Here is a 21,681-nt window from a genome sequence, read left to right as displayed (position 1 = left end):
AAATTTTTAAAAACTTCAGTAGAGACTCTCTTTAGATGTTTTAATAAACAGTTTGTATGCAACTGCAAGTTTTACCTTTAGTTGGTCACTGATGGTAAAAACTAGGTTGTCTTTATGTGGCCAGTACAGTAGACTAGTGTTTCCAGAAGTGGGAGCCATGGCTCCCCAGGGGGGGCTGTTAAGCTTTTTTGGGGGGGGAGCACAAAAAATGGGCTGAAAACAAGGATGCTGAATTAATTTTAATTCTAAATAAACAATGAGCCGATAAATATTACGTTCAATTAATTAAATGATACAGTATGTTGAAAGGAGATGTTATTAGGGGGTATATTTTAAAATCACATTTTAAGGCATTTTTATAGGTTGGGGGCCTCAAACATTTTTATTCACATCAACAGAGCCTCAGACTAATCTTCAGTTCTTTTCACTGCATTTGATGTGCTAGAAACTATAGTTTCCCTTTTTGATAAATAAACTGGTCTTAATAGAATTCTGGAAAGTTGAATATAGTTACAGGTTAGATTTGTTTTATTGTCAAGTACAGGTGCACAGAATTCATTCTGCATTACCAAGAAGCTGACCACTTTAACAAAAATAAGTCATGTGCCAGTTTTAGCTAACCTTGTTTGATTATGGATAAAGATTTTTTGTTTTAAAGTGAAACAATTGGTTTTAGTATTGTTTCCTTTGGTTGAGTTTGCATATTTTTTTTTACAAACCTCTCGTTTTGCAGGCTTGATCCTTACCTGTTGATTTCAGTTTTATCTGAGAGTACCACATAAAGCTGATTCATTATATAACTAAATGAAAGTTTATTCAATAAAAGAACAAAACATTCTTTGAATAATTGAAAAAATCATTCAGTAACTGTACAGTGTATATTCAAATCAATATCCAAAGGTCATCTTCAAAACTAAATGTCACACAATAAGATGATCACTGTGTAGTATTTAATCAAAAGAAGTAGTGTTTGAGATAAAAGGTAGACACCAAACTAAAGTTCTCAAAAGCAGAATATTCTCTGGTTGTTTAAATAGTATGATGTTAGTTTGAATAGTAAGCAAACTATGTCATTCATTTCAAACACTCAAATTTAAAAAAGTATAAGCAACTTGTACATTTTTATCAATTGACATGTTGCATAGTGAGTTTGTAAAAGTCTAACATTAGCATGTAAACATGAAAATTAAAGATACCACACATGAAAGCATGTAATTATTTCATACAGCAGCAAAAGCATTTTATGCCCAATTGTAATTCATTTCCATAGCTGTTTCATACACTGTAAAACAATGACATTGAAAATAAACCCAAAGCATAAAAAAGTTTGCTAAAACACAATCGAAGTTAAAAGTTTAAGTATTTTCATATAGATTGAGCCACTTAAAATACTATATCTAAAAGTCCCCTTTAAAAGATAGAGCATATAAGGAACTTCAACATACAAAGCAGTCATACATACACACTGTTTTATTATTAATGATAAGTATCACCTGTGTCCAGTGTTATTCAAAGAGTTTTTCAAAACAAGGTTGACAGTACGCCTTGTCATTCTGTTCCTTGAAACTTCCTTTGTTGAGTTGCTTCAAACAAAAGGAGCACACAAAGTGTTCTGGATGGAATTTACGGCTCAAGGCTGTGACACAGCGGCCAGAGATGGGCATGTTGCAGCCAGCACAAAGTGAACCTTGTTTAGCATGATAGTGAATTTCACAATAGGGTTGTCCATCAATATTGTAAAAGCTTCCCCCATTGAATGGCTGTTTGCATTCCTAAGAAAAAAACAAACAAAATAAAATAATTTTGTAGCTGATACTATAGTTATATTGTTGGATTCCATTGACTAATAAATTCTTGCATTGTTGCATCAATATATATATATATACTAGCAGCTGCAAAGAAAAGGTTATCTGTATCATTACAAAATAAATGCTAATAATAATATAAACATTAACCAGATAATACTTCTGTGGCCTAATTTTCTACATGAAGATAAATCAACTATACATTATTGATTTTCCTGTTTATATCCAATACCTATCCTTGGTTATAATTAAAACATTTTTTTAGCCAAATTTCGTTAAATATAGGCCCCATTTTCCAGCACAATAGTGCATTAACTGTGTGAGCAAGTATCAAATTTCTGCTTTTATAAACAAAATAATAATCATATCTATATATTAAACTGATTGAAGTCTTCAACTCTATAAATACATGCATCTGTTTGAATAAATTTACTGTTCAAACAGTGTGTGTATATTACATATTTGTACAAGCTGGTGAAATGTAATGGTGTGGTCATTTATTTTTGCAATGTATATATTTCCTCGTTTATGATTTGAACCTGATACCTATCATACCCTAGGTGGATGCTCTACCAACTGTGCTAAAAGGATGATCTGCTATTGCTTGCCAGTAAGTCACTTTTTAACAACTCAAACTAGTACATTTTTCCTTTCTTATAACAAGGCCAATCTTTAGGCATAATTTCAAGGTCATGAAATATATGTACATTTTCCTGTCTTGGATTTGAATCCAGTCTTATCACACCCCAGATGAGTACTCTACTAACTGAGCTAAAGAGTCAACCCACTAGCACTTATTAGTAAGTCACTTTTTAACAACTCAAACTACTACAAATGTATATTGAATATTATTTTTTTTAATAGTATACGTTGCATAGATTTTGTTAAAAATATCAAAAGAGTAGTTTCAAACTACAATCATACAAGCTGAACAATGAGATATTGTTAGATATTTACAACTGTTTCTGCTTAAGTTTAATGTGAGTGTTATGATTTAGATAGTTTATGTAGCATGAATGTTAAACTTAGTTATTTTTAGAAGCAATAGTTTATCGCAAGTTTGTTTACATAACTGTTTATGAATCATATGTTGTGAGTTCAGTAGTTATGAATTGGTGATTGTTGTATTAATGCATGATGTTACTAGAACCTTCTGGCTTTTTCTTGAGTATTATTGCATCATAATATTTGTTTGTGGAACATTCTAGACCTCTGTCAGGGTATAAATACAGGTTGAAAATTTAGTTCAATAGATCTAGACTGCATGATTGTGAATTTAGTGATAAAGATCATATAGTGACGGTTTTTAAAGTGAAATTATCACAGACTGTATTGTAATAACAGAGTAGGAAAGACAAATTTGTCTTATCAGTTGTGTTCTAAGGTAATTGAACTAGCGTGTGTGGACTTTGACGAAAAGAGACAATTATATAAAGCTTTGGAAACAAGCGTGATAACCAACAATACAATGAACATTTGTATACACATTTGAATAGTTTTAATATATTATTTTTAAAGAAGTGGATTGTGTGTTTATTGTTGAATTTTATTGACAACAAGTCACAGACACCTACTGCAAAGATAGATACAATTCTATATGATCATGCATTTGAGGTAGAAGAAAACCTGTTCTCAGTCATACATAGCATAAATGTTCAGAAATCAGTCATATGCTCTGGTATATGAATTTTTAAAAGTAGAAATATGTAATACAAATATTACATGAAATTAACTATAAATTTGAAACAGTAAAATGGTTATATCTGAGTTAGCTTAATTAATCAGGTTAATTGTTATCAGTAGCATCTTTAATGTTTTATCAAGTAAACAGGAATTTTTTTAACACACAACAGTTGCTTAACAGTTGGCATGTTTTGAATCTATTCTTAATCATATACATTTTTTAAAATAAATGATAATTGGAATTTGTAATTCTAAAGCTCTGAAAAAGCAAAACCCATTGTTATAAAATAAAGTCATCACCCCAGGAATAACCACTGTTGGACCTATAGATCTCTATATCCTCAGGAATCATAACATTAATGATACAGATTATAGGAACCAAAACCCTTTATACCACCATGTTTTGATACTATTGGCAAAGGTTTCAGCCTAATGGGTGATAGTGTTCACTCCCACAATGCTAAACTTCTCAATACATTGCTTGAAGAAGAAGAAAAACAGACTGACAAAATGGCATAGCCTTCACATTAGTCAGACTTAAGTCCATAAAGTTTGTGTGTGGGATGCTGTTGGGAGCTGATTCATATTCTGTCATACAATTTTAGATACTAAAGATGCCTTGGAAAGAATTCTTTCAGTGGAAAATGCAAGTTCTTATTCACTTACTTATTCAAATTCTAGGATTATAAATTCTCATAAATCCAACATCGTATTCCTCTTCTGATTCAGAGGGGTTTTCTAATATTTACTGATGTGGTATTTCCAGGTAATACTGATTTCCTCAAACAGTGAATAAGATAGACCTACTATATAATGGGAGATTCGACAAGATATATCATGAAATAATACTGAATTTCTGTGAAACTGACTGAAGTTGTGCTAAGAACTATACAGACTGGACACAGATGGGTAAAACACAATGAAACAATTTCTATTATAACACAAAACGACAATGCATGTGTTTGTTATCTGTGGATAATGGACAGTCACTTTTACTGAAGAAGTAGATTGAACAGATTTGCATTGTCCCTCAAAAATTTGTTCCATCTCACTCAAAATTCTGTTTGAGACTGACTAAAAATCACATTACTCAGTTAAATCATTAACGTCAGACTTACCCAGAGCAATTAGTACTACTCATGTGACTGGTCATTCCCATTTAAAAGAAAGGGAGGTTGTAACTTCAAGATATCATTTGACATTACATTGGAGGACACTGTTGTTTACTTCCATACACAAAATGTAACTGTATAGCTATATCCCAGGTACAATCTCAAGGGAATGACAAAGACCAAAGGTAGCTAGAACAAAAGCAACTTAATGACTTTCCTGACCACATGTTATGTGAAAATTGTTCATACACCTGTATAGTTGAATTTGTTGAAAAATTTTGTATTAATATAAGAAGGTTGGAAATGTATACAATACCTGCATACCAATCAAAAATTAATCTGAAAAGGCATAGTTGTTGATCTTCATGTAGGAAGGTACAAAAAGACTTGAATGTGAGTATGGTATTTTGTTTGCAAACAATGGTTTACATTGTTGCTGGTATTGGTGGTGTTTGCATCACAGAGACTTACTAAAAGATTTCATGAAGAAGTTGAGAATATTAAATATATGCTCTGAAGCTAGAAATTTGAAACATTGCATTTTTAAGTAGTATCATTCAAACATAAGCTGATAAGTTCAATATCTCATCAGACATGATGTGTGATGTTCCAAAGAAAGTTGCAACTTCAGGTATAACCTGTTTAAGTTTTTTTTAGTGAAAATAAGAAAATTATTACACAGCTGTAACCACAAGCTTAGTTCCAATGTGTTTTAAAAATAGAAATAAGTTAAAACAGTTTCAGTTTTAAAGTTAAAACTTCAAAATAGCATACCAGTAGTGAACGAGTTCAGATACTCGGGGTGCAAACAGGAATATAATGGTTCCACCACTTGTAAGCTCTACAGTCAGATAAGTGGGCATTGTGGTTTTATAACTACCAATCACTATTTGACAATGTGATATTGTGCACACATCTGAATCTTTCCATATTTTTCAGAGGAGTAGTCCAGGGTACCTTGGGACTTATCAGCACTCCAATTTTAAGCATGCAATTTTATTGATATACTTCCTTTGTTGTTCTTGTTAGTCATATTTAATACTGAAGTGAAATGTTGTGAACTGTAAAGATATAAAACCATATCTACCAAATGTTCATTTATAAAACAGGATGAATGATCAATTAGTTCCTTCAGGAAGCATGATTGATCATCAGATGTCTGATCTGCACAGAATGAATTGAGGAGGGTAGTTAATATTTTATAACACTGGATTTGTTTTGAGGAATACATATTTCAACTTGGTCACGATAATAGATGTACAGCTATAATGCTTACAGTTCATCAAAAATGAAGTGATTTCTGTAAATAACAAACTACAAATATATAAAACACACACACACACATACATTACAAGGATATTATAAAGTAGTGGTCCTATTCTAATGTCCATAATTGAAAATTTAATCACCAGTGAGCCATGATATTTGGTAGATAAACTAATACAATGATGTGAGAAGCAGTAATTTTATGGTAACCCTTTCTATACACAATAACAATTTCCATACCCACTGGTACAGCAATTTAAAAAATATACAGAATTTTCATAAATCATGTTTTCAAAGTAGCAATTTAACAATATTTTAAAAGTAGCTCTATAATTGTGCAGAAACTTTTTTCTCATGCATTTTCAGTGTATTTTTCTATTATATGAATGCTTATTGACAAAAAACAACAGTTCATAATATATCCTCGCTTAATATAATTGTAAGCAAGCTTGTTACCCAAAATATTTATTCTACAGTAACTTTAAACCAATGCTATAACACTTGTCATTCATTTTTACTAACATTCTAATTATGTAGAATTATATATGTACTGTAAGAATAATGATGTGGAAACTTGCATAATCATGTTGGAACAATTACTGCCACAGATCATTAAAGTATAATAAATATTTTAAAACTTTCATTATGCTTGTTAGATATTTGCTTACAAATGAGCTACATACAATGTACAGAAATTTTAATAATGAAAGAGCTCTATGAACCACTGCCTATTCTTACATCTGATGCATTACCACTTAAATGTCATAATACATTAACTAAGCTACCTACCTTACATACAAAACACTGAGAGTGCCATTGATTGTCTAGTGCTGAGACGTAGTTTTCTGTGATGGGACGCTTACATCCACCACATTTTACTCCAAATAAATCAAAGTAATCCTCTTGACAATAGGGTTTTCCATCTTTTACGTGGAAACCTTCTTCATCAAACTGTTCACCACACTTTGTACAACAGAAGTGATCAGGATGCCAGCTCTTATCCAAAGCCATCACACATTTCTGTCAAGTTAAAAAAAAAAAAAGTATAATATCAACACATTAGAGTTGCATTCCATTCAAAGTTACACAATATTCTTAATTTATGCTACAGTGGAATAACACTAAAACTTACACAATATTAAGCTTATTGCTTGAAATGTACGTATATATATCAAAATGGATAGAAAATATTTTTACTTTGAGCTTATAACAACACACTGAATAACTGATTTTTATTGTTTTAAATTCAAAGTCTTTGTCTTGGAAGCCCGTAGATTGTTGATATCTTTACAACTCTTTAAAATTTATAAACTTAACACTTATAACAATGTAAATGGATTGAGAGAATAAAAATAAAAACTCACATCTAGAATCGGCTCATTGCAGTAGGCACAGTGAGGAGAGAATATATTGTGATAGTCTGTTTCACAGTAGGGTTCTCCATCTTGCTCAAAAAAGCTTTTTGTCCCAAGCTCCTGGTTACAGTGTTTACAAGTGAAATGTTCTGGATGCCATGCTTTTCCTAAAGCAGTCACCACCTATGATAAGACTTGATGTTTTTCATAAGTGATTCCTTAGAGATAGATAGATTTAAGTTCTAATAAGTAAGACCTTACAGATAAAGTAGTGGCAAAACACACACATATATATATATGATAGTTAAAGATTTTGAAATTTAAAAGATCCTGTGGACAGTGATCATATTATTTTAATAAACATTACTTATCCTGTATTAAAGGTAATCTAACATACTTCTATTTAATTTTATTGATGTGATCCATAACTCTGTGAACTATCTGTGCTTGGCATTAAGTATAGGCAAACATTCCAGGGGCTCCGACATGAGTAGGGGCATAGCCTTAACTTATGCCTAGGATGTCAGTTAAGCTAATCACTGGCCCTGTACCTATCTTGATAGCTTCATTAATGTGAGTACTACTAAAATATTTTACCAATGTTTTCAAAAGTTAATTAACCAATCAAATTCCTGATAGAAGAAAATAACAAAAAGCATTTTTAATTGTATAAATGTAAATGAACACAAAGCTAACAAGGAGTTTCAATAAATAATAATTATAAATGCAGTCTTCACTTCATTTAAAAATAATAAATCTTAGAAAAATAGAAAACTTGCATATTCTTTTATCTAAACTAATATCTATAACAGCACTAGAATGCTAATAAATGATATATAATTTGTTAATAATTTTAACTTCAAACAGTACAAAGTGTAATGAAATCACTTTAACATTTTTGTTTATTATTATTCCACTTGTAATGAAAGATTTGTAATTAGGAAGATGAAAATGCAAAAACCATAAGAATAGAAAACCAGTACAACATTGGTTTATAGCATTATTTATATATATCCATGTTGAAAATGTTATGGAAGTTGCTGTAAGTATTTTATGTAGTGTATACAGTTTACAATAGTCGTGAATTTCAGATATAACTTTATTTATTTTTCACCATACAAAAACTTGTGGATAGTAACCTAAACAATCCCTTAAGTCTTCATGTTAATTAGTTACCAATTTTGTTTTTTCATTAATAGATACCAATAACTAACTAGTTTTTATCCCATATTTTGACTGCTGATCTGCTTCTATCGTCATGGAAGTTCTGAGAAGAATTGTTTCTATGTTGGTTGTGGCCAGGATTTATTCCTATGTTTTCATGATAGAGAAATTGGTGTCTCCATCATCAGGACTTGAAGCAACTAACTTATTTCATGTTAGTCATCTGTGTTTATCAGACTCTTGAATTCTAACATTTTTGTTTCCATTTCTACAATGTATTGGAGTCTGTATTCACAAGGATGTTGTAAATTGTGTTTTTTTTCTCTCCACTGGGTCGTTGATGCCGTCTTTCTGCTGTGATGAGTTGATTTAGAATCAAGTCATTTACCAGTACTTGTGAGTTTCCTGTAAACTCCTGAGGCGTACAAGTTTTGTGTCTTGGTAACCATTATGTCCAGGAATGGGAGTTTGCTATCTCTAATTTCCATTGTGAATTATATCATGGAATGTTGTTTGTTCAGATGGTTTTTGAATCCTGTCTGTACAGGTACTTCTGTAGTATGTGTTTCTATATTCTGAATATATCATTAACATATCTGAGCCAACTAATGGGTCTTATAGTGGCTGTTTTATGGTTCTTATCTTTAAAATGCTCCATGAAGAAGTTACTGAATATTGGTGAGCCCATGGCTAGGCCTTCTTCTTCTTGGTAGTATTTATTTTCAAATAGATTATGTTATAATATTCTGGAGATCGTTCATTGGGTGCACTCCTTGAGAGTTCTATCACTTGCTAGCTGTTGAAAATATTTGTAGTGTTTCAAGGATAGTACTTCAGTGAATAAGTTGAACACGTCAAAATTTATCATCTTGTTTTGTGAAGTTACCATGGTTACTTTTATAATATCTACATAGTGAAATTGCATTCTGAACAGTGAGGATGTTTGATCTGTTAAAGGTGGTAAGATTAATCTCTGCAATTAACTATAAGACAGAGAGAGTAGCCTTGGTTTTGAACTTTAGATAGACCACACATGCATGTGGTGATTCTGCAATATACTGTTACGTCTCTGCTTGTTTGTTAATTTCCCATAGAAATTCTTTTCAAGAAACTTCAACGATACAAGTCCTTTCTTAATTAAAACTAGTTTATTCTTTCTCGTTACAAACTTTGTAATACACTTAATTTCCACAGTCACTTTAACTTAAACACACGCTATAATTCACAATGATTCAAGCACTTGACTTATGGTGCCTACCTCTTACTTGACTCAATTATCTGTCTATCTGCAATTATCTCTCCGCTTTATTTGCTGGGCTTATATACTAAAATAGAGGGTACCTAGAAAAGACTAGAATTGCCAGGAAAAGTCAAGATCCTTCAAGAATCTCATGACATGTTACTAGCGTCACGTGACTTCCACTGTAGTAACAATACTTTTAGATGTTTGACTGTTTCTGTTCCAAGTTCTTTAATATGTTTCTCTAGAAGCTGGTTACCTGTTGGGTTAGATTTCATCTTTTTTAGTAGCAATCTTTAGCTGGCGTTTGGAGCTTGAAGGTGTATTTCTCTTTGTCTGTGATTCCAGTGAGATTACCTTAGTCTGCAGATCGAGTTGTTATGCATTGTGTTGCCTTTCTTTAAGTTCATGAGCATTGTTTTTTAAGTTCAGAAGGTATTGTAATAGGATTTACATTTTATGGTTTTCTAGACTGCTGACCTTGTTTTTATTTTGAATTACTCTTTTTTCATCTTCTTCTAATAGTCTGTAAATTGGGTCTTCTGTGGTTGTAACTATATCTAAGGTGGGTACTTTGTTATATTTTAAAGTATGGTTTAGTCTTTAGTAAACTTTTTCATGTTCTGATATATATAATGGTAATTAGCTAAAGTTCATTACTGTATATTTGTGTAGGTGTCTGTAGTGTTAGAAGGATTCTTGTATTGTGAAACAGTCAGTGGATGTAGTTTCTATATGTGTATTTCTGTGGTATGCAAATAGGTTGGTGCAAAGTTTGAATATTGGTAGTCTATGTTGACTGTTGTATTACCTATCTTTTAATACAGATCATTAATGTTGTTCTTTGTCTTGTGTTTACTTATGTAATGATATTTAATACTATTTTGGAACATGGCTTTATTAACTTTCTGAATTAATCTTTCACATCGTATCATTAGTATCTAGTATTCAAAAATATATATTAGTAACTAATTAACAAGTTAGCCTACGGTGATTGCTTAGGTGACTCACCATGTAAACAGTTGATATCTGATTGCTACATCATTACTAGTTTGTTTAAACAAATGTTTGAACAATAGTTCAAACTTTGTTGTTGTTAATTTAATATTCCATTAAAATTCATTCTGTATTATACACTGAGTATTATGTAAGGACCAATATCACTGTCTGATGTACTTTCAATTTAGTATTAATAACAAGATCTCAGTTACAGTTATAATCTTAAATGCAAAGTATTATAATTCTAATAAAAATACTTAACAATATGATGTTTTATAAGTGAATACCTAAGGGAAAAAAAGATAGGGGCACGTACCTGCCCAGCAATGGGCTTTTTACAGGCAGCACAGTGATTTTTGGCAGAGTCCAGCTGATTTTTATGACCAGAACCTGGTTGAACAGAAGGCTCTTTGGATGGTTTCTGAGATTCACCACTTGACTGTCCCCCATTGTTCATCTGTACATTCACATGACAAAACAGGTAAAAATCTAAAGTTTTCTACATGTTTCAAATCTTTTTTTCTTATGATGTTAAACACGTTAAATTTTTATTTAAAGTTTTGAGCAACATAAATAATACACCAATTGTATGTTATGGTTATGATCCACAAAAATTAATAATTTTCACAAGACAAGAGCCTGGATTATACAGATTGGAAAGATTTTTAAGGCTATTTCTGTAGCGGACCAAAGCTGAAAGATTATGAAAGTAGAACACCAGCCAAGACAAATAGTTGTAACCATAACCTGCAGGTGACTAAGCCATCACTCACTAGCACTAGTAAACTCTGATTACCCCAAACTGCACTTTTTCTTACTGATTAACCAAACTTTCCCACTTGTTTAGAAGGAAAAAAAGGTAAAAAACTGTTTCCATATCACAATATTCTAAATGTTCCAGATTCCATGATATGGTTTCTTTGACAGGGATATTCCCCATAATCATTAACCTAGTGTTTGGGTTTTGATAATTATCATCAATATGAAAACTACCAAGGCCTAAATACCATGGACATACTAAAAAATAACAATATTAATACTTTCCTTGCCTTCAGGATTGTAGATCTTGTTTTATACAATTTCTCACATCCACATTCATGAAACCTCCCAAACTCTCCTCCATAGCAGTTGCCATATTTTATTTAAATGTTACCACCATTGTAGATCATGTAGTTTGTTTTATCATACATTCTTCATCTCGAACTCAGGACTTGTGGCCTCCTGCTACTGTTACCGTATGCTGAGCTTGCATAGCTTTGAACAGTTCTTCCCACAACCTGTCTTTGTTTCTAGTTCTTCTATCCCTCTCATGGATCAGGTAACATCTGTCTTTGTTCTTGCTACTCTGATAACTCAGGTATGTAACATTTTTACTTCAGTTGTGTTTGTTAGGTTCTTGGACAAGTTTTTTGCATGCATCTCAACTCATTATACTTTTCCCTTCTTCCTTCACCTGATAGTTGCATTATTGTAGAGTGTTTATGTCTCTGCTTTGTGTTGACTCTCAGTTCTCACATCCTCCTTGAACTTAAGACTCCTTCTTTCTAGGCTGTGATTGGATTTCTTCCTCTTTTATATTGTTACTATCCTGTGAATCTCTTCTCTCAGCTTGGGAATTTTCTTCTCCTGCTTGACTCTCTTTTACTCTCAGAGTGCTTGTTTTGTACCTTTGCTTATTCACCTTAATTTTCTGACCCATTTACTATTTCATTCTGAGGCTCTGAATTGCTATGCTAACAACTGACTGAGGAAGAATGCACTAACCTTCTCTTCATGCTGCCACATTATCTTCTTCAGTTGTTGCCTAGTTAACATTCTTTCCTTGTTTTTTGGGACATACTTCATCATGATGCCTTATTTTTGAGAATGAAACTCCATCATATTTATTTCAGGAAATTTGATTTGACACTTCCCTCATATAGACATTTTGAGAGGAATTCCTCATCCTTTGGCCCCTTCGTGGTATTCTCTCTCCCAAGAGACCAACCAACATGGGACTTGGTGATCAGCTGCTTCTGAAAATACCCATCAACTTTGGTCCTGTGAGAGTTTGGCTCTAGCACTTTGTTCATCTGTGGATTCACTTTGGTGGAAATGCTTGGGTCACATAGGTTTCCTCTCAAGAGCTTTTTCACTCCAGTCTGCTTTCATCTAAATCCAAAGAGCTTTCACATAGAGAATGCACTCATTAGGTCTGCATTTCCACCACTATGTGAAAATTTGGCATCTCCTAGCCTTGTCCCGGTAGCAGCGGCATAACTACAAAAGATGGACCCTTCCACATTAAAAGTAATTGAGCTCCCTACATTTATTTCCCTATAATTGTAGCTATGATTCTGGTTGATTTGGCCACCCCCCCTGCAATTGTGGGAGCATACATATCCCATTGCCTGGGAGACATCATCTGCTACAACCCTTTTCCTCCTTTGTGAATCTGCTGGTCAGGGTCCTAAGTCAGTATCTGATTCATATGAGAGTCTTTATTACCATGTTTGCCAGATGGGTTCAATCTTTTCCTTTACATTTCCAAGATATGGGGCTTCTTGTTTTCAAGACTCTTAATGTCTCATTTTCTTCCTGTGCATGGGGGTTTCTTGCCTCTCTCAATCATGTACCTTCTTCATCTGGATGTGTCCTTCAGTGGACTCTTTCAGATCAATGGAATGTACACTGTGATCCACTTTTTTCTCTTGTTTCTCCATCTCTTTACCTCTCACTGTCATAGTGGCTCGAAGTTTCCATATGACTCTGAGAATCCATCTTCCTTCATCCTGCCCATGCTTACACCTGTTCACGGATGCCTCTCTAGGTGGGGTGGGTTCTGTATGCCTTTACCATTTTCACTGTTTGCTCTTTCTGACAGGTCTTTCCACATCAGTTTCCTTGACATGTGGGCAGGTCAGGGGACCTGCTACCATCTTTTGTTACAGATGTTTGGGTAACCTGTTTTAATGTATTTCAACAACTCCACTGTAATTTCTTACATCAACTAACAAAGAGGTTTTTCATTCTCAAAACCATTGCTTTCATGTTTTTGAGCTCCATTTTTGGGCTCATGATGACAACATTTGGATGTTGGTCTTCTGTGTTCTAGGAACTTAAAATTTAGTGACAGATATGCTGTCTTACCCAGAATGAATCCTATCAATAGAGCGGTCATTTGATCTCTTGTTGTTTCCATGGATGTGTTCCCAAAGACCATGGTCTGGGACTGATGTCTAAAAAAATGGTCTTTGCACTATTCCCTCTTAGTCTGGATTGGCCTACCCTATTTCAACACACCTAAGATCCTTTTCAGTGTCTTCCCAGGGTATTGTCATTAATTCACTACACCCCTCTTTGGTCAGCTTAGTTGTAATTTCTGCTCCTTTGCCTCTTGGCAATTCTAGGGCCTTTGTTTTTTCTGTCTTGGAGGTTTCTTTTTACATGAGCCTTGTACATCCATCTTTCACCACAATGTTTGACACCTTCTATTTCAAGTGTGGCTTTTGTAAGACAGGCAGGTTTGTCTCTCAGTGTTACCTGTTATCACTCATACCAGCCACTTACTCTTGCACTTTATCACTACAAGTGGATTTATTATCAGTGCTAATCCATTTGCTACTACCTTCCTTCACATCATCTGAATATTCCTTATCTTCCTGTTTTATTTTTAGGGTTGTCTGTCTGTTTCTATATAATTGCATTTTACAATGAGCCTTTGTCAACAACTTTCAGTCTTGTTTTTCCTCTCCATTTCGTATGTACCCTTTTAGAGCCTTTCTAATTAGTACTTTCTTATTCTGGTAATTATTTGGCATAAGTGTTTCTCATGTACTGTATAGTTTGCTTGATTTATTGCTCAATATAATAGCCACACTACTTATACATAGTCTACCAATCCCTTGAAATAGACAATCAACTGAGCATCCCTTACATTATTTCCACCTTTGTGACTGCACTACTACTTGTATTGGGTAAAGAGTATTCCCTGTTTGAGATAGATGCTATCTACCACCAAGTGATGCTCATACTAGTCCTCCCCAAGTTGGTAACATATTCTATGGATTTTCCCTTTCTGTCAGTATAGTTTGAAAAAGGATCTTATATTTTTAATTTCTTTATCTGTATTACTATAGCAGTTCCTAAACCATCTTCATGTGGGAATCTAACTAATTGTCCTTTGTAGAGGTGAGTTGCGTTTCCAAAGTTAGCATTTATTTACCTCAAAATGTATTTCAGATAGATACCCCTCCACAGAACCAACCACCCTACCTCCCCACTTTCTATGTGTCTTTTGCTTTGTCAATAATAAGCTTTTGGTATACACAAAGTGCTCAAGGTGAGTGTGATGCTTGGAGGATGCATTGTCTCTGTTGGTGAAGGTGTATAGTCTAATGCTGATTGCATCATAGATGTGCACAGCACTCATTATTACATGCACAAAAACTATTTGGAAGTAGCAAAAGTATTAGTTATCTATTCTGTGGAAAGGTGCATATTTATCAGAAATACATTTTCAGGTAATGAAGATTTAACTTTTCTCTGAGAATGTTCAGTGTTAATATAGGCCTAAAATTACTGGGTTTTATTAATAACAAGAGGATGGTGGCATACTATAAAAATAACTTACTTTCCCTTCAATCACAACAAATTATTAAATTCAGTTGAAGTTTTAATTTCATTGATAAACTTAAAGGAAACAAAACAGCAAAGATTAAACTACAGTTGAGCATTACATTTCAATAAACTATCTTACTGTTATAATAATTTATTTTTTTTCCAAAATATACTTACCTCCACTGCTACTTATAGCTATTACCTGACTGCCAGGGTTTCTTTTTTGTCCATCTAAGCATTAGTCAGATTTTTTCTTGTATGCTTCAGTCTTTTATACTCCACTCAATTGCCCTTGTCTTGTGATACTCTCCACCTATGTCAATGCGCCCTCTATCCTGGTACTGTATATAAGCACCTCATTTAGATAATTTTATCACTTTTTCTCGACAAAGCACCACTAACGGGTTTCTCAGTATTAAGCTGCATGAGGACTATCTCCACTAGCCATCCCTAATTTAGCAGTGAAAGACTAGAGATAAGGCAGCTAGTCATCACCACCCACTGCCAACTCTTGGGCTACTCTTTTATCAATGAACAGTGGGATTGATCATCACATTATAATGCCCCTATGGCTGAAATGGCGAGCATGTTCAGTGGGGCGAGGATTCGAACCCACGACCCTCAGACTGCGAGTCAAGTGCCCTAACCACCATAGTGAGATGGAGACACGATTTGGATCTGTGTTGGTCCTCTGGAGGCTCTGTGGCTACATTTGAGTGTGATCCTTGAATTTAGATTTGCTTTTTCCTGTACCTTCTTTTAGTCTGTTGGAATTTTCACCCCAGTCAGTGGTAAGTTTGCAGACTCACAACGCTGGAGTTCAATTCCCTAAGATGAACAACTCACTTTACCATGATCTTTAAATGACCTATGAAAAATGAAAAGGGGCCATTTTGGGATAAGCTGCCTTTGACTTGTTTTTCTTCTGTTGGTTCTTCTTGGGCTTTTTCCTGGTTGATTTTTAGCCTGCAACTTAATTGATGGTTGAAAGGTTTGGGAGTGAATTTTTTGTTTTTCTCCATACATGGAAATTATGGGTCATGCTGGAAGGTTTACTTCTTAGTTATGTAAAGGCACAGTTAGGCCTTACCAAACACATCGACGGAACTTCGAGATTTCACCTACCACCACCAGGTGGAGGCATTTTTCCGACTTAAATAATATCTTCCCCTCAAATTTCGGAGTTCTAAGGCAGAGTTTGTAGTTCACTTATATAGGTCTATGTTCCCTGATGGGACAGGACAGAGTAAGTCTATGTACTTACAATTCAATTCCACCTTTCTGTTTTCTTTAACTTCACTTTGTTAGAAGACTCTCACGTTCACCAGTTTCACTGAGAACTAGCTGGATCCATTGATAGCATGCACCTTGGTTCAAATTTCAGCTTCTACATTCCTTCCGGTTATTGTTGGAGTCCCCAATTTCTTCGGCTTCTACATTCCTTCCAGTTGTTGTTGGAGTCTCGAATTTCTTCAGCTCCAACAGGGGGGTCATATTTCTGCCACTATTCGTGAGTATCTTTCACCGACATCAGTTCCTCGGTACATTGGTGCTCAGAATAGATTCTATCTATATTAACCATTTCCACTGCTTAGTCAGATTCCCAGCACCATCAGTGATTATTGTATACCTTCAGGAGCTGTGGGGGCTTGGTTCCAAGAATTTCTGGACGTGTGGTAATCTTAACCATCAGTCCAGAAGCTCTGCAGGTCCTTCGGTCACAATTGTTCATTCAGCTCACATCATTCCCACTATTATCCACCCAATCTGTAGGGGTTCTATCTCTCGTAGTTCATTGGGAATTGGATCTAGGGTTATCTGAGTCTAGTTGGTCTGGTGGTAGTGAGAGAGTTGGGCTGGTTCTTGAGAGTTTTTATTCCTGTCAGTTGTTGTGCCTATAAAGATAGGAGATTGATGTCTAGTCATTGATCTTCCTTGTCTATATCAATGCACAGATTCTCTAAGGTTCACAAGTTAATCATTCCATAATCTGTATAAATATTTTTACTGGGATTGTATATGTCAAACTTGGTTGTTGTCTGCTCCTATCTGCACTTTGTCTTAGCGGTAGAGTCCCACCACTATTGGCATCGGCTTAAAATGGGTTCTGCTGTATCATATAAGTTTTCTCATCTCCTTCATTCCATTGTACTGTGCACACACCATTCCATGGGCAACTGGTTACTGCTGGCAACATCTTATCAATTGTTAGACCATCACATCGTGATTCTACTTTCTGATACAACCCAGGTAGGCTTCTCTTTTGGGACTGCAACATCTATTCTTGCTCCAATTCAATATGTCATCAGTCTGGATATTTTTTATTTTTCATCTCATCTCTCAGTCGGGCTCAGCTGTCTCCCATTCTGCTCAATGCTATAGAATAGGATGCCACACTCTTACTAACCTCTCCATCTCCCACTACACAGATGGCTCTTTCTCTTCTGGGAATCGTACACATCTGTTTCCTGGTTTCCCCAGTTTCCTCGGTCAGGAACATTCTTCGATCTCAAGGGGTTAAGTTGGGACGCTACTGCAATTTGGGTTCCTCTACTGCCACCTCATCCAGAGTTTCATTCTCTTCATGAATGCCTTGCTTCAGGGATGGGATACATATACCAATATTCAGTAATTCCAAAGTCTTTGCACGGATGAGGAGGATTCCCTACACAATGTTTTCATCCTTCTTGCTCTTTAACAGGCAAGGCCTCATAGTCTGGGCTTCTTAAGAGGTAAATCGCCAGGCTTCACTCTGACTATTCCGCAGTGATGTCTTAAGTTTCTCATCAAGGAGGCATGTGGTCTAGGGTTCCTAATTCTTGAATTTTGGACCTCCTTTCTCGGAACTAGTCTTATCTTATCACCTTTCTAGCTTAACATGATCCACAGGTGATGCCTATGATAGTAGGTCCATTGTCTCAATCCAAACAGATTCTCCCAACAGAATTAATGTTGCATTGCAAGGTGCAGTTGGATTGCCTCTCATTTTGCAACTCTAATAGTTGGGCTGGCCTCCCATTGGATCGCCCTAACTACTGTTAATTTGGTTTCCACTATCTCATCTTTGTGCTTTGGCAATAGATGCTTTCCATCTGGACAGGATAGGATTACTACTCTCAACCTTCTCTCCACATCATATGTTACCCAGGGTATGAAATATGATTTATTATAATCTATTGTAAGATCCAGTTGATTGCACCAGATTGCCAGTTACACCCATGTTTCTGTTTCTGGGGTCTTTTCTGTTGTGTCCAACTCTTCCACTTTTTTTAGGCTCTCTCTGTGGAGGCAGCCATGATCGAATATGATGCACCCATCTATCCAAAAGTCAAGCTTCTGGCATAGAGGTTATGCTGTCTTTCACATGGCATTGGGGTATAATTTCTAAGATTGACATGTATCTGGCTTAGTTTCTGCCAAGTCCAAAAGTCACTTTTCTTGAAGGTAATGACATGCATATTGGCAATATTGTATTGAGAGGAGGTTGAACCTTTTTCAATCAGGGGTGTAAACCACTTGTTTTTTGGCTTGGCTCTTTGACAGAGGTTTTTGCACCTTCCACAATCACCATTGTTTAGGGTGGCCTTATTGACCACCATTCAATTATCCAAACTTATTTTTAGGCTCCAGTACTCTCCAGTTTCCTTACATTGTTTTGGGTAATTGGTCCTAAATGACAATTCCAGTTACCTAACAGGTAGATTCAGGTTACGTGTTTTTTCTCTACACCTGTTTGTGACCCGACTCTTATATGCCATATATTCCCTTTACCTGCAGGTTTATTTTTCGTAGCTGCTGACCTACGGACATCACCAGTCAGAGTGATTTGTACTGTTTGTTCACAGACCAATTTCTCATTCTCTCTCTGTCCTCAGACCAGTTCTTCTTACCCAACACTGTCAGACAGAAAAAGGATTCAATCCTTTTCTCCAATTCATCTGCTCACTTTCTCTTATGTCCAATCACATTTTTATCTTGGTCATGCTCAGTGAGGGTCTTAAAGGTTTTGTTACCTGCACATATACCTTTAGAGATACTAGACAACACATAATTCTGGGCTCTCTTTGAAGGCGAGGTATCTTCTGTGAGTCACATCTACTCAGATTTCTCTTTTCTACGTTCTTAGCAGCATGGCCGAATTGCCCACTGGAGGTCACTATGTGGACTGGTGTGTCCCAGTACCTTTATCTCACATTATTTGCCTGATCTGGCAGTCTCTTCATCTGAGGGTTTTTGCCTACCCTCTGGAGCTATTTTAACTATTTTTGCTAGATTATCCAGAGGGGTGAGTATTTTTATTTCTACTTTTCAAGGTCCTTTACCTTGTTTTCACAGGATCCCACAGGGTGGTTGACAGAGGCTTTTCTTCCAGTGTGTTAGAGTAAATTCTTCCACTCTTGGAGAAGAGGGCAAAGTTGGAGGGCCCTCCTACCTGGGCCCCTGGATGTTTTTTCCCAGATGTCAGTAGGAGCAGCACCAGCCTATATGGGAGCCTACTCATAACACCGGTTCAGATTTGATGCTCAGCTATCCAGTTGGAGTGTGCATGGCCCTTCTTTTTGGTCAATATCAGTTCACTATATTAGTCATGGAAGGAGGTCCACTATCCCCTCATAATTTTGAACATGGAGTGATCCCATTCTTGATCTTTGGTTGAACACAATTGTTCCATGGTCTCCCCATAATTCCAGGGGCAAGTGGAATGCTTCTTGCCCACTTGGTTGAAGAGTGAGGATGAATGTTCATAATTCCAGACTGGATGAGTTTTGTTCATTTGGTTGATTAAGGCATATACGGTCCCGTTATTCCGAGCCTGGGATGTTGCCTTTTGGGCTTCTTCAGGTGGAGGAGAAGGTGTGTCCACTTCGGTGTTGCTTACTTTCTCGTTATGATTCCGGTGTTTCTGAACGCATCACTCTATGGCTACAGGTTAGGATCCAATCAAAAGTATATCTATATATAACATTGTGGTCCCATTGCCATAGCCACCCTTAATTCCAACTCCAAGTAGTGGAACCTTGGCTGTTTGGTTAGGGCTAGCCTATAGTGCTGGTCACTCATGTATAATTCCATCCTTGATATGGGAACTAACTTCAGGGTGAAGAGCATACCTGTTCTAAATGTAGTATGGTTCCCCAACTCAGGTACCACTCTTATGTAGGTACACCCATGATATATGCAGATGCTTTCTGTGTGGATAATGCCCTCACCAGCCCCTCAACCCCCTCATTGTGGGATTCTAGCTGTAAGTGGCAGTGGAGGTAAGCATGTTTTGGAAGTCAACATTTTCCTAAATTGAAAATGTATTTCCAATAACACCTTTGCTGATACTCTCCCACCCTTGCTTCCCACTAAGAGGTGTTAGAGACTGGGATGGTATCAGTTTCAAAAAAATGATAAAATTATCTGAATGAGGTTCTTGTATGGAGCACCAAGATAGAGGGTGCATTGCCGTAGGTAGAGAGTATCACAAGACATTTATTGTCAAGGGCAGTTGAGTGGGGTATAAAAGACTGGATCAAGCGAGAGAAAAATCAGACAAATGCTAAGATGGGTAAAGAAGAAACCCTGGTGGTCGAGTAATAGTAATAAGTGTCAGCAGAAGTAAATATTATTGGAATTACATTTTCACTTAAGGAAAATGTTAACTTATGTATCAATCAAGTATACTAAGAAATATTTACTTTAAAGTCGGAGAGGGAGGCCATGAGGTCATCCAGATCATTAGTGGCAAAAGAGGCCATTGGTACAGCAGATGAATGATAATCAGCTGGTTCTGGAAAGCTGAGATTTGTGACTGTCTTGTGATGGACAGCTTGGAAAACTTCAGGAGTTTGGTTATTTCTGATAGAAATAAACAATTGTCAACGTTTATCTATAATTTATTCCTAAATAAAGCTGGGCAATTGACTCAATCTGTTGCATATAAAATAGTGTTTCTTATTATTACTGATTTTGATTATTTTAATTAGCCAAGTAATTGAAATATTGACATCATTATTTCTCATTATTATTTTTGGTTAATTCAGAGTTGTTCAGCTTTATTGATTAGTCACAGTGTCATGTTTAATGAAATTGATAAACTAATTTGAGACTACTTACATTGGTACTAAGTTGAATACACACATAGTACTGAGAGAAGATGTAACTTAACTATCATTAAATTATACATTTTTTTTTTTTTGTTATGTATCTTAGACATCAGACATGTAACATGCCAGGCAAGTGCTTTACCAACTGAGCTAAAGAGCTATCTCTTAGCACTTGCTTGTAAGGCACTTTTTTTAACTACACAAACTACTAAAACAACATGGAAAGAAAATTGTGTTCCATGTAAAAATCACTAACTGGAAAACAAGTCTTAAAATTGCATATCTCATTAATGTACTATATTTCTTAATGTACTAAAGTTTTAACAATTTTAACCTTTATAATGCTTTGCACACCTGTCCTGCCAA

At 35.3% G+C, this 21,681-nt stretch overlaps 1 protein-coding gene across 1 annotated transcript; it reads right to left on the bottom strand.

Annotated features, from left to right (window-relative positions):
• Nucleotides 1-775: 775 nt before the first annotated feature.
• LOC106461249 (paxillin-like) lies at nucleotides 776-21,083 on the bottom strand. Its single transcript, XM_022388112.1, has 5 exons — nucleotides 20,908-21,083; nucleotides 10,941-11,081; nucleotides 7,231-7,404; nucleotides 6,656-6,886; nucleotides 776-1,772 (listed from the first exon to the last, which is right to left on the bottom strand). The coding sequence occupies exons 1-5, from the start codon at nucleotides 20,965-20,967 to the stop codon at nucleotides 1,506-1,508; spliced, it is 873 nt and encodes a 290-aa protein (XP_022243820.1). The 5' UTR covers nucleotides 20,968-21,083; the 3' UTR covers nucleotides 776-1,505.
• Nucleotides 21,084-21,681: the final 598 nt, after the last annotated feature.

Source organism: Limulus polyphemus, unplaced genomic scaffold (genome assembly GCF_000517525.1).
Source record: "Limulus polyphemus unplaced genomic scaffold, Limulus_polyphemus-2.1.2 Scaffold921, whole genome shotgun sequence".
In the NCBI taxonomy this organism is placed as follows: domain Eukaryota; kingdom Metazoa; phylum Arthropoda; class Merostomata; order Xiphosura; family Limulidae; genus Limulus; species Limulus polyphemus.
Note: the sequence above shows the minus strand (reverse complement) of the source record. Positions and strands in the feature narration are given on the sequence as shown.

Bases quoted from the DNA above. Each gene is read 5' to 3' on its own strand.
- LOC106461249 (XM_022388112.1), bottom strand. From the start codon at position 20,967: ATGGCCTCTTTTGCCACTAATGATCTGGATGACCTCATGGCCTCCCTC. The intron at 11,082-20,907 runs GTAAATATTTCT...GTGAATGTACAG, and splicing joins CCTCCCTCTCCGACTTTAAA to ATGAACAATGGGGGACAGTC. The intron at 7,405-10,940 runs GTACGTGCCCCT...GTCTTATCATAG, and splicing joins AAAAGCCCATTGCTGGGCAG to GTGGTGACTGCTTTAGGAAA.